This window comes from Urocampus carinirostris, chromosome 3 (assembly GCF_059441175.1).
Source record: "Urocampus carinirostris isolate Australia breed hairy pipefish chromosome 3, RoL_Ucar_1.0, whole genome shotgun sequence".
NCBI classification, from domain to species: domain Eukaryota; kingdom Metazoa; phylum Chordata; class Actinopteri; order Syngnathiformes; family Syngnathidae; genus Urocampus; species Urocampus carinirostris.
Genome location: NC_142351.1, coordinates 59926688 through 59940154, shown reverse-complemented (window position 1 = coordinate 59940154; position 13467 = coordinate 59926688). Strand labels below are relative to the sequence as shown.

Genomic DNA, 13467 nt, shown 5'->3' with positions numbered 1-13467 from the left:
ACTCGATTGCTTATTTGAGCCATGAAATAAACATTACACCTACAACAGATGCTATGTTCTGAATCACTTTCTGACATATTCCCAGCGTGCACGTGGGCGACGACATTCCTGCATGTTCCAGCCAAGCCGTTGACTTGCCTTGGGAGAGGATTGTGGGAAATGCTACAATGGCAGACGTGATAGTATTTTTTCATTTGAACACAAATACATCCCAACGCGCCTACTTAAGATTAATCCGGTCCCCCATCCCCACTAAAAAAATAAAAACACAAACAAACAAAAGGTAACACAGATACAGTTATGAAAGCATAACAAATTTCGACCTTTCCACAGGGTCCAAGTAGGCTACCACTGCCCAGCTTTCAAGAGACAACCCCTCTGAGTCTACCCAGATCAATTCAGAAAAGAGTTGGAGTCACTCAAAAGCTTGCAGTATCTATAGGGATGAGAGTTGCTGATGGTTGTGTGGAGGAGGTGGTGCACCAATGAGGAGGCTGCTAGAAGGCAAAGCTAATTTACTGTGACAGAAATCAGAGCTATCAGGACCACCGTGACCAAGCATCATAGGCAACCCATAGTGAGTTAAACCCGCGGTTTTAGTGGGGGGAGGATGATTGTTGCTCAGAGGTAGAGTAAAAGATGCACTCAACTGTTTCTCAGGGGGAAATGCACACAATGAGACATTTACAGATAAAATGTGTGTGTGTGTGTGTGTGTTTATGTGCATAGCTGCACATCAGGAATTGAAATAGGTAAGAACCATACCGTGTGACACTTTTTAGTTACAGTATTTGAAAAAGGAATAATGCATTAGTATCTTGCAGGTATCTAAAAGCAACAAACTAATTGTCTGAAAACATACATAGCCTGAAAAGGAGCGATAGTTGGGCTATGCGAGGTTAGGGCACTCTGGCTTTTTTTGTCCAGGCAGTAAAATTGATGAGGAATCGTTAACTGTCAGGAAAATATGTTAGTAACCAAAATACTAAAAGTTTAATGAAGCTGAATATTATTTGAAGGCGGCAGGATGGCTGATACTCACCAGCCGCCAACAACAGGCCACAGCAGTATCATTACTCGATGACGAGAGAAGGAGACGCAAGGCTGCTCTGTAAATGAGACACGGCAGTTTCGTGAAAGGGGAGGAGGGATTGCAGGAGATTAAGAGAGTACAGTCATTTTTGTTCCACGCCACAAAGCAATGCAGAATGTTTAGTAAGCAGCAATCCGGTTTGGGACCAGAAGGCAACCAAAAGGAGGACCTCAAAGTTGGAGCAGAAGAATTGGGCGGGAGCAACAAAACAGTTCCTCCAACCACCTCGGGACTGAGGCTTGGAGAAGCTGATAAAACAAAAATTAGATGGCAGCATTTGTTGCCATTTACAGACGGTGATGCCACTGCTTCAAAGAAAAAAGCTGCACTGAGTTGGATTTTAATGCCAATTGACATCCGCGCAGGGCTTTTTCTTCCTTATAGAGATTAAGTGAGGCCAAATGCTCACATTTCACGAGGTGGGAACTTTTTCATCTATGAGCAAGTTCACTCATTTGAAAATACTTGTTGGACAGATTCTGATGCAAAGGAAGAATTTTCTTTAAGGTAAAGTATTTGTAGTAAGTTTCTATAAGCTAGACAACTTAATAGCAAGAAAGTATAAACTTGATGTCACTGAACATTTAATTGCAATTTGACAGGTCCTAACCAATTTTCCAACAAATACGGTAACAATTTGTAGTCTGTGTGACTAAGAAAAATATCAGGTTGCACAGTGTGAAGGTATTAGGTTTGTTTTATTGGAGGCATTTGGAAGTCACATCTCCTTTCCTTTCTCTCTGCTACCACCTCTTACATTTATTTAGTACCAGGGATGCGCAAATCCAGCTCCCGAGGGAGTTCTGCAGGAGATTAATAAATTCTGTGGTCTTTTAAATCACCGATGTTGAAAAAAACAGCCAAAACCTGCAGGACTGCTACCCTCAAGAGCAGTTTGTTCACAACTGGGATGGACTGAAGCATTGGTCAAAATGTGATTATGGATGTGATTCTTATCCATGCAGGAAAAGCTGGACGAAATCATAGGCTGAAGAAACATGATTGGCAAAATCATTAAAGTTCCCTTCTTGGTGATTTTGGGTCTACTGCCGCCCACCGAGGCCACCTGCCCTGCCATATGTCTCTGCACGTCTGATAGAGTCAGCTGTAGCGCCAGCAGCCTGACCAAGATACCCAAGTCACTGCCCTTGCTCTCTATCACTCTTGATGTCAGTCACAACCAAATGTCTTGGCTGGCTCCCGGCAGCTTTAGTACAATGCCAAAACTAGAGAACTTGTGGCTGGCCCACAACCAAATCAACAAGCTGGCCTACGGGACATTCCAAAATGCCTCCAGTCTACGATATCTTGACCTGTCTTCCAACAAGCTTGAGAAGGTAGAGCAGCACTGTTTCGAGGGATTGTGGAGGCTAGAAGAGCTCCTTCTTTTCAACAATAAAATCATGCAGGTGGAAGCCGGTAGTCTGGCAGGTCTTAGCAGCTTGAAAAAGGCCTATTTTAGCCTCAACTTAATCACACAATTCCCCTTCTTTTCTATCCAGGACCGCAGTCACCCTTTTCTGACCATGCTAGACTTATCATCAAACCTTATGAGCCGCCCACCGTGGCAAGACGTGAAAGCGCTGCCGGGTTTGGTGCAGCGTGGTCTCTACCTTCACAACAACTCTCTCATCTGCGACTGCTCCATGTACAGCATGTTCTGGCACTGGGATCTCCAAGGATACGACACTGTAAGGGATTTTATGGAAGAGCACACTTGTACCATCTCCGGGGAACCACGAACATCCATCCGATTCCTGAGACACACTCGCTTTTTCAACAACTGCACTGTAAAACGGGCCGTGTTGCTGCCGGTGACCGTGCTCCTCTCCAAGGTTTTGGTTGCCGAGGGTCATAGGGTGCGTCTGGACTGCCAAACAACCTTAAGCGGGGCCAATCTCTCGTTTGCATGGATCTCTCCTAATCAAGAATACATAACACAGTTCAATGTCGATGAAGCTCGAATGAGCTTGTTTGCTAACGGCACCTTGGAGATACATGCAGCCAAGGTCAATGACTCCGGACTCTATGTGTGTATGGCGGCAGATACTCAAGAACCAATGAATGCAACTCGAGAAATCAACATGACTGTACTCCTGTCGGAAGTGGAGTCGTTCAGCACAGGTTACACGACCCTGCTGGGCTGCGCAGTGACGCTGGTGGTCATTCTCATGTACCTCTACCTTACCCCGTGCCGATGCAGATGCTGCAAACAGCCTAACCAACCAGTCATCCCCGTCGCAACGTACGAACTAGACAACACCACGTCAGTTTTCTACCCCAGGACATCAGAGATGGAAAAATGCCGCCTCGAAAAGAATGTGGAGTTTATGCAGCCGGTGTTGACCGATGAAGGGCCTGAATAGACAAGTGAAAGTTGATCCAGAACCAGATATGAAGTCAAGCATTTTCATTTGAAAGTATTTTTGCTAAGTCAGCGACTAAAAAAATAGGAGTAAAGCAGCCGTGAGTTTCACCTGATCAGCAATTTGTATTAGTCATGGTGTTTACCAGTGGTAGAGCTTCTTCAACTTCTTAAGTCACCACGTAAAGATCTAGGGCTGCACGCAAATGATCAATTGGACATGGGTGTGTTTTAGTATCCAACTTACAGAAGACTTTACAAAGTTAATGTTGAGATGAGTAGATTGTAAAAGTTTTCAGCACATCAATAAGGCTGCTCGAAACTGATAATGAAATGATCTATTAACCAGAAAAAACGGAAAATTGACACTTCACGTTAATAGGCGATTCTTGGAAGAAATGCAAGTGTATTTAAACAATTCAATTCATTGGTGATAAATAGCAATACATACTTCAAAGGATGAAACCACGTAATTTCTTTTCTGCTTACAAATATCCCAGCTGTAATGAATGAATCAAATAATTCAAGATCATAGCTTCCTTTACAGTATATTTTGCATGATGGAATGGAGAAAATATTGCTATCACAGAAGCTTGATCATTATTCAGGCTTTTTGTGTGTGTGTTGCTAAAACACAATCTCAAGTCATAATCTCATATTTATTCCCAAAACAAGAATGAAAGGAAACCGTTTTTTTACATGAGATTGTTTTAGGCATTTTTACTTATTTTTCCTCAAAATAAAAATAAAAACTGGGTTTGTGTTACCAAACGGTAATGTGTAAAATAGGGCTAAACACAAGATATCGCAAAACAAAGACCTGGTAAAAACTATCACAGCATGTGAACAGAACTGACATAGTTGTCTCTCAAGGTCAAAGATTAGATGCTTGTGTGCATGGATTTGAAATGATGACATTTTCACAATTCTGTAGAATAAAAAAGTGGCATTGAACAACAACAAAAGCATTAAGTCACCACATCAAGACAATACAAATACAAAAGGGGCCTGGGAATCATGCAGCACAACTCAAACATAAAGTAGCGCTTTCATTCTAGGCATTTGAATGTTTTGAGCCGATTGTTTAATCTTAAAATGAACACTGAGTCCAACTTCAACAGGATTACAGTATGTATAATCCTTCTACTAACGTCAAATGGAAATCATCTGAGAGAGCCCTGGCTCTTTGGACAGGGCCTGTAATTATTTCGGAACCTCACAATGTCCTTTGATCTTTAACCAGACTAATATTGTTAAATGAACGGCATGAGAATTCACAAACTATAAAATAAATGCAGCTGTAATTATGCAAGGGTACCCCCCCTTGTGTAGCTTAACACTACACCAGTGGTTCTTAACCCGGGTTCGATCAAACCCTAGGGTTCAGTCTCGGGGATTAGTTGGAGCCTCAGCTGGGTAACTGATTGGACAAATGTTTTCCATATAACTTGCAAATGTTCCCCTTCTTGACAACTTGTAAGTAAGATCGAAGATGTGTCTGGAATTGGTGAGATGAACCCATGGAGAAAAGCAATTGCTATGCACTTCAATAAGCTTGCAAAGTCTTTCGACTGATACTTCCAGACACAAACCTCACATCTAACATGGGTGAGACAGCCATTCACGTTTAATGATGAGGCAGCATTATTCAATGATAAATACCTTGAGGAAATCATTGCAGAACCATGTTCAAAAGCAACTCTCAGAACAACAAATCTCTCAACATTTCGCTGTCAAAAAATGGAAAATTATCCATTTATTTCAAGGGAAGACCTCTTGTTTTTTTTATGCTATTTGTTACAAAATATCTTTGCAAATAATCCTTTTAGAGGATGCTGGACATAAAAATAACAAAAAGTAACACGCTTTACTGTGAAAATGACATGAGAGTAGCACTTGCTAATGTAAATCAAGGCGTACCTGAACTGTTCTCTCAAAAGCAACAGTAGAAGTCATACTGATTTGCAGTTCTGTAATTTGTTGTTTTGTTTTATTTTGTGCACCTGTAGAAGCACCAGTAAACTGTCCTGAATTCGAGAATGTTATTTTACATTATTAAAAAGTAGGGATCGGTGAATGCACGTATGAAACTGGAAGGATTTGTTGGCTTTAAAAAGGTTAAGAACCACTGCTCTACACACAGGTTTAAGTCAGTGCTTCCAAATTATCTCTCACACTACCCCAGGGAAGAAGAAATACTCTTGTGAATTTCATCGAATTTTGCCGAATTATTGTCGAATTAGTTTAATTAGTCTTGTCAAACCTCCCATCTCCCGTTCTCCGATCTGATCCCCGTTTGTCTCTGCTGTCTCTCTCCGTCTTCCGTGTTCCGTCTTTTTGACATGTCGGGGGCCCCCATGGGGCGTGCTGACTCCTCCCGTGGGCGTGCTGACTCCTCCCCCTGGGCGGGTTCAGGAACCTCGTCTGAACGGTGCGTCACGAAGCCCCAAGCCTGACCCCAAGCCTTCCCTGTGAAAAATCCCCACTGCATTCAGCAAATGCAATTTGTATTATATTAAATCCCTTATAGTCAATTAAATAAAATAAAAAAATCTTCAACACTGATCACCAACGTTAACTCAAGTGTACAGTATAAAAAAAAAATTCAAAGGGAAATTAAAAAAAATAGGTAGTGCTGTTTTTTGATTATATGAATGAATTAACATGCTTTGCAATACAACGCTTTTTGAACCAGGACAAAGTAAATCTCAGCTCCGGCTCAATTATTTGATTTCAACAACGCCCCCTGGTTAAATGAAATAGGAGAACCAAGGTGGGATGATTATTGACAATATTTGGCACCAAGGACGTTGGTTTAGGGTTGGCTTTAGTCAGGACCAACTCATAAGAAAGCATAAGTTTCACATAAAATGGGGGAAAGGCACCAGAGGCACCGGCAATACATTTGTCAGTTCTTCAAGAGAATACGAAATATAACCCTTTTTGCACTGCTTTGATTAATCACATTATTTTGGTAGGGATTGCTCGATATTGGTGGTACAAATCACCTCGATCCATGTCAAATCTCAATATTTTGGGCACGTTTTCACTGATCAAAGGTTTTGCGTCTAAACAACGTAATTGGCATGTAATTTATTTGGTTTCATGCTGTCCGCTGCCAACAGTTTTAACATATCAAATTAAGTCAATTCTGATAGATATACGCATAAATACCTTAACATTATTCCCACTGTTGTGTGGGGGGCCCCACCCTAGCGGACTTTAGCGCTACCGCAGAATGAACGTACATCTTCATGTAATAAAAACCGTGGTCAAAAAAGCTGTGGGGCTTTTTTTTCTTCCTTTTCTCCTGTCACTCTGTCCTCTTCCAGCTCGGGCTCCGGCCCTCCTTTGCCCTGCCACCACCTTGTTTCTTTGTCTGTGCCTTGTGTTCCACTCGCACGATATTCTCTAAATAAATATTATTTTCGACTTCAAATTGGTGAGTCTTTATTGCCTCAGTCAACATGTTTGAACCAGTTCCTGCCAGCACTCGAGAAAATACACAAACAATCTGGTCGCAGTGCTAAGTTAAACTTCCTCTTCTAAGCTTTCTGAAGGAGGCTTTCTGGAGGTTGCTCTTTACCTTGTCTCCCTTTTTCTGTCTCCTCATCCGTGTTAAATATTGTTATCATGGCCTCACTCCAGAGTCGTTCCACTTTGTGTCTACACTACTCAATGCTCTTACTGTGTGCTATATGAACTTTGTGGAGGCAAAAAGTAACGGAATCACTCTGCCATTGAGAGTGTCACTACAGTGGCAGTGCGATTGCACTTGATTCTCTGTAAAGTTATAATAAACAAATTCCCTGGGGTCAAATGCACCTGTGCCACCTTTGACAGAGCCTGAGAACCACTGGTTCAAGTCAAGCCTGCTTTGTCTATTTCTGATGGCCATTATTCACTCATTGTTGCTGACCAGGCATCATCCAAGCTACGGTTAGCATCATGTTTTCAGTTTTATATTTGTTTCTCGACCAAAAGAATGTGAACATTTTCTTTCCATCTGTTTCTAAACCCGCCTGCTAGCCTCATCCAAGGTTTAGCGCTGTCCGTCCTGAGAAAACTCAGGATATTTGACGCACCAACAAGTACAAGCGCCCACAAACAACATCTGCCGCACAACAACGTGCACTCAAGCATGAAAACAAAATGAGAGTTTGGCCATGTCTCTGGATGGATGCAATAATAGCACAGCAGGGCAGCCGCATTAATGACTGATGACCGAGCAGTCAGCACATTTTGTTGAAAATGCAATAGTCATTGTTTGCAGAGGCCAAACAATGTGGGGCTATAAGTAAAAATGGGTTTTCTGTTTGCACATCTTGCTCCTGTTTGTGTTCTTCTTACAAGGCTTCTAATAAATAAAATATTGATGCCAACTTCCAGCCTGTTTAAAAAGCAGATTGGATTTCTTGTTAGCATTAAACTGCCACATTGAAGAAGTAATTTGCTATTTCTGAGGGGTATCTTTTACAATTTGCTTAAATAATTGCCTGTTGTGATCTTGGTGCTACCGAAGCTCAACATTAAAGTACAAGGTGATAAAAAATCAACCAAATTTTGTTAAGAAAATGAACAAATCTTCCACTTCAAGCATGTCAAACATGGCCCACCGGATGATTTAATCCGGTTTGTCGAAAATCCCTAGGTATGTTCCAGAAAAGAAAGTCTCTTCCTCATTTCTATCAAAAGTTATGTTTTTTTTTTTCAATGAATACAAACTAAATTATCCCTCCCACCGCTAGAGGGCAATGGAGGTTTAAAAGAGCGGATGTCAAGTCTGGTTTCAAAATAACTACAATATTATGCAGTATTTTTTGAGCTTCAGTAGGCCCAGCCTATCGGTCTGATCTGATGTTATTAACCGTTTACTACAAAAACTCTTTATATTAAATTTCTTTAATTATTTCAAAGCATTATGACAATTCAGGCGAGCATATTTTTATCCATAGATCCCATTTGAGTTTGTTTATGTTTGTGTTGTTTGTGGTAAATCGCTTCAGACGTAAGGCTGCATTAACTTTTAAATGTCAGAACCAGAACAGGGGGAGGACCCAGATGGGTAACGTTTTCACACAAGCTTTATTTTACGGGAATGGGGCAGTCATGCACGTGAACACACATTCCAGTAATGCGGTGATCGCTGGGCGGAAGAAGTAAGACAGAAGTCCGGCGTGGAAAAACAGGAAGCCGACAAGATCGATTCCAGATACACGAGCAGATACCAGACAGACGGGGTTGATACCGGACAGGACGGGACAGACAGGATCGATACTAGATACACGAGCAGATACCGGACGGATGGGGTTGATACCGGACAGGACGGGACAGCCAGGATCAGTCCCAGATAAACGAGCAGATACCGGACAGACGGGATTGATACCGGACAGGACGGGACAGACAGGATCGATAACATATACCAGAGACTGGAGTCAGATATCAGACAGGACGAGACAGATGGGATCGATACCGAATACTGGCGCAGGATATCGGACGGGATGAGACAGGCGGAAACGATACCGGATACCGGAGACTGCAGCAATATATCAGATAGGACGAGACAAACGGGATCGATACCAGACACTGGAGACTGGAGTCAGATATCAAACAGGATGAGATAGACGGGATCGATACCCGAAACTGGAGACTGGAGTCAGATATCATACAGGACGAGACAGACGGGATCGATACCAGACACTGGAGACTGGAGTCAGATATCAAACAGGATGAGATAGACGGGATCGATACCCGAAACTGGGGACTGGAGTCAGGTATCAAACAGGACAAGATTGACGGGATCGATACCCGACAGGATTCACAAGCAGGATACCGGACAGAGTCAAAACACACGTCTCGCGGGTGCAGAGGTTCGTTTATGGAATGACAAGGGGTGAATGAGAGCACTGAGCCTAAATAGGAGAGAAGCCAATCAGGCAACGAGCCACAACTGGCGCCAAACGGGCGGGGCCAAGTGAGGGCAATGGGCAACCGTGACATTAAAATAAACAAATTGTTAACTCATTCTTTGTAAATGCATGTGTTGTGCTTATAAAAGATCACTTATTATCTGTGATTATAATTTGTAAAATAGGCCGAAATTTAGGCCAAAAGTATGGGGCGGCAGTAGCTCAGGAGGTAGAGCGATCGTTTTAGGATTAAGGGATCCCAGTTCGAATCCCGGCTTGTCCGTGTTACATGCCGAAGTGTCCTTGGGTAAGACACTGAACCCCCAATACCCCCAACAAGCAGGTTAGCGCCTTACATGGCTGCACAGATCACGGCCACTATTGGAAGCACAATGTAAAGCGCTTTGGGAAGTCATTGACTTGAAAAGCGCTATATAAATGCAGATCATTTTGGGGCGGCAGTAGCTCAGGAGGTAGAGCGACCGTTTTAGGATTAAGGGATCCCAGTTCGAATCCCGGCTTGTCCGTGTTACGTGTCGAAGTGTCCTTGGGTAAGACATTGAACCCCCAATTACCCCCAATAAGCAGGTTAGCGCCTTACATGGCTGCACAGATCACGGCCGCTATTGGGAAATGTGAAGCACAATGTAAAGCGCTTTGGGAAGTCATTGACTTGAAAAGCGCTATACAGGACTGTCTCAGAAAATTAGAATATTGTGATAAAGTTCTTTATTTTCTGTAATGCAATTAAAAAAACAAAAATGTCATACATTCTGGATTCATTACACATCAACTGAACTATTTCAAGCCTTTTATTATTTGAATATTGTTGATTTTGGCTTACAGCTAAAAAAAAACTCAAAAATCCTATCTCAAAATATTAGAATACTTCCTCAGACCAAGTAAAAAAATAATTTTATAACAGCAAAACTAAATCAAACATTTGAAAATGTCCATTGATGCACTCAGTACTTGGTTGGGAATCCTTTTGCACGGATTACTGCATCAATCCGGCGTGGCATGGAGGCAATCAGCCTGTGGCATTGCTGAGGTGTTATTGATGCCCAGGATGCTTTGATAGCGACCTTCAGCTCATTTGCATTTGTAGGTCTGGTGTCTTTCATCTTCTTCTTAACTATACCCCACAAATTCTCAATGGGGTTCAGGTCAGGGGAATTAGCAGGCCAATCAAGGACAGTGATGCCATGGTCAGTGCACCAGTTACTGGTGGTTTTGGCACTGTGGACAGGTGCCAGATCATGCTGGAAAATTAAATCCTCATCTCCATAGAGCTTTTCAGCAGATGGAAGCATGTAGTGCTCTAAAATCTCTTGGTACACAGTTGCATTTACTCTGGACTTGATGAAACACAGTGGACCAACACCAGCAGCTGACATGGCTCCCCAAACCATTGCTGACTGTGGGAACTTCACACTGGATTTCAAGCAACTTGGATTTTGCTCCTCTCCAGCCTTTCTCCAGACTCTGGCGCCTTGACTTCCAAATGAAATGCAAAACTTGCTTTTGTCTGAAAAGAGGACTTTGGACCACTGCAACTGTCCAGTGCTTCTTCTCCATAGCCCAAGTCAGACGCTTCTTCCGTTGTCTTGAGTTCAGAAGTGGCTTGACCATGGGAATACGGCTATTGTAGCCCATTTCCCGGACACGTCTGTGAACTGTGGCTTTTGATACCTGGACTCCAGCTTCAGCCCACTGTCTTTGAAGCTCCCCCAAATTCTGGAAGCGGCTCTTCTTCACAATTTTGTTAAGGCTGCGGTCATCTCTCTTGGTTGTGCAGCGTTTCCGGCCACATTTTTCCCTTCCAACAGACTTTTTGTGGATATGCTTTGAAACTGCACTCTGTGAACAGCCTGCTCTTTGAGAAATTTATTTTTGTGTCTTACCCTCCTGATGGAGGGTATCAATGATGGTCCTCTGGACAGCAGTCAGATCAGCAGTCTTCCCCATACTTGTGATTTAGTTTACTGAACCAAGCTGAGTGTTTTTAAGGCTCAGGAAACCCTCGCAAGGTGTTTCGAGTTAATTAGATGATTCAGGTGATTAGTTGAATAGCCTACTTGTATACTTTTTCATGATATTCTAATATTTTGAGATAGGATTTTTGAGTTTTCTTAAGCTGTAAGCCAAATTCAGCAATATTCAAATAATAAAAGGCTTGAAATAGTTCAGTTGATGTGTAATGAATCCAGAATGTATGACATTTTTGTTTTTTTAATTGCATTACAGAAAATAAAGAACTTTATCACAATATTCTAATTTTCTGAGACAGTCCTGTATAAATGCAGATCATTTCATCAATTTTTAATCTGGTCACCGTCTCTTATGTAATTGTCGCTGCTGTCAAATAATCCCACTATGGTTTTAATTTTAATGAGATTTGTAGCTGGTGAAAATTGAAAACATGCGATTTAATACCGCAGAATCTCTACGAGTGGAAAGGAGCCCAGCCCAGTCAAACAATATTTTGAAACCAGTGTGTATATATAAATCAATCTGGTCATTTTAAAACACTTTTTTAAGAATTATTCAGCAAGAAATGATTTTTTGATTTTAAGTAACTAAATTTATTCCCATATACTCTAGGTAAAAATGATGTTTTATGTAGCTTGCATTTTCAGTTGCAGGAAGTTCTTCCTCATTACCATATACCACTGTAAAATTGTAACTTTGTTTTTTGTGTGGTCCGCAATAAATGTCCATAATTTATACCTAATCCTTGCTCGTATACACATTTTATAGTGCCGTGTAATCTTGAGGGAACAAGATATGGTATGGCAAAACAGAAGCCACCAGAGAGGAGTGTTGAAGTCATTTTAGGCAAACTTGTTGAGTAAAATGGCAGCATTTTCATGCACTTCTCCCAAAGGTCAAGCACTTTTCAATCCCTGAACGCACAACTTTGAAATGTAAGATTTTTTGAGTACTTCAAGCACCCGTCCGAAGCCTGCATTATGTAGGGCGCCAGCGTGTGCTGTGGTTGGTGTTCTGCGAACATTGCCTGTGTGATGAGTTAGCCTAAGGTTGTGGAAGATTAACATTGGGATAAAAGCAGGTGCTATGTTTCATTGTCTTTTAATCCCTCTAATCTGCCTGTGCTTTGTGGCACGAAGCACACAGCTGCTTCTGGATTTATTGTTTCTGATGAACGCTAGAGAAAAGATATGATGTAAGCAATTCCCTCCGATGGACTGATTGCAAACAGGAGACGGGTGATTAACCTCCGTCCTTGCAGCATGAGACTGATAAAATGAGTCGAAACAACGTTACATTGGAGATTTGGGAGAGAAAGTCTCGATGATGAACTGAGGAAGAAAGCTGCAAATTGCTTGGAGAGCACACAAACAACTAGCTGAAGAACAAAGAGCCCCTAAGCGGATTTAGTGAAGTAAAACTAGATAATGACTACCGTTTTAATAACCCATATTCCGGTTTAGGAGATTGTTTTTATGTCAAAGTGGCTGCAATTGCAAACAGGTATACAGTGAACCCTCATTCATCAAATGTCAAATGTCATGCATTTATATAGCCCTACTCAAGTCAATGATCACCTTCCAATGCGCTTTACACTTTCAATTTTTTAAAACATTTTTTTACACACACTAACTAACCAATAGCATTTGGGATTCAGTGTCTTGCCCAAGGACACTTTGACATATAACACGGGCCACATGGTTACGTTACAAAAAAGGGCGGCACGGCGGATGGGTGGTTGGTGCGCAATCCCACGGTGCAGAGGTTCGGGGTTCGAGTCCAGCTGCCGCAGCCTCTCCGTGTGGAATTTGCATGTTCTCTCTTGCCTGCGTGGATTTCCCCCCACATTCCAAAAATAGTCATGTCAGGTTAATTAATTGCTGACTCTAAATTGTCCCTGGGTGTGAATGAGTAAGTGAATGGTTGTCTGTCTCAGTGTGCCCTGGCTGGCAACCATTTCAGGGTGTCCCCTGGCTACTACCCAAAAATAGCTGGGATGGGCTCAAGCACCCCCGGTTACAAACAACTACACTGCTATCAATTAATAAATAATCAATAATAAATCCAATCATTAACATCAATTGAAAGTGGAGAGACTGTGTCACCAT

The 13467-nt window shown here is 42.0% G+C and overlaps 1 protein-coding gene across 2 annotated transcripts; it reads left to right on the top strand.

Moving 5' to 3' along the window:
• Positions 1 to 1205: 1205 nt before the first annotated feature.
• On the top strand, positions 1206 to 7066 carry LOC148370292 (amphoterin-induced protein 3-like). 2 transcript variants are annotated; one of them, XM_088332772.1, is made up of 3 exons: positions 1206 to 1600; positions 2059 to 2430; positions 2596 to 7066. In XM_088332772.1, the coding sequence occupies exons 2-3, from the start codon at positions 2092 to 2094 to the stop codon at positions 3457 to 3459; spliced, it is 1203 nt and encodes a 400-aa protein (XP_088188898.1). In that variant the 5' UTR covers positions 1206 to 1600; positions 2059 to 2091; the 3' UTR covers positions 3460 to 7066. The 2 variants fall into 2 exon arrangements, with proteins under 2 accessions (XP_088188898.1, XP_088188897.1); XM_088332771.1 differs by having other exon boundaries at positions 2059 to 7066.
• Positions 7067 to 13467: the final 6401 nt, after the last annotated feature.

Coding starts and splice junctions, on each gene's coding strand:
- LOC148370292 (XM_088332771.1), top strand. CDS start 2,092: ATGATTGGCAAAATCATTAAAGTTCCCTTCTTGGTGATTTTGGGTCTA.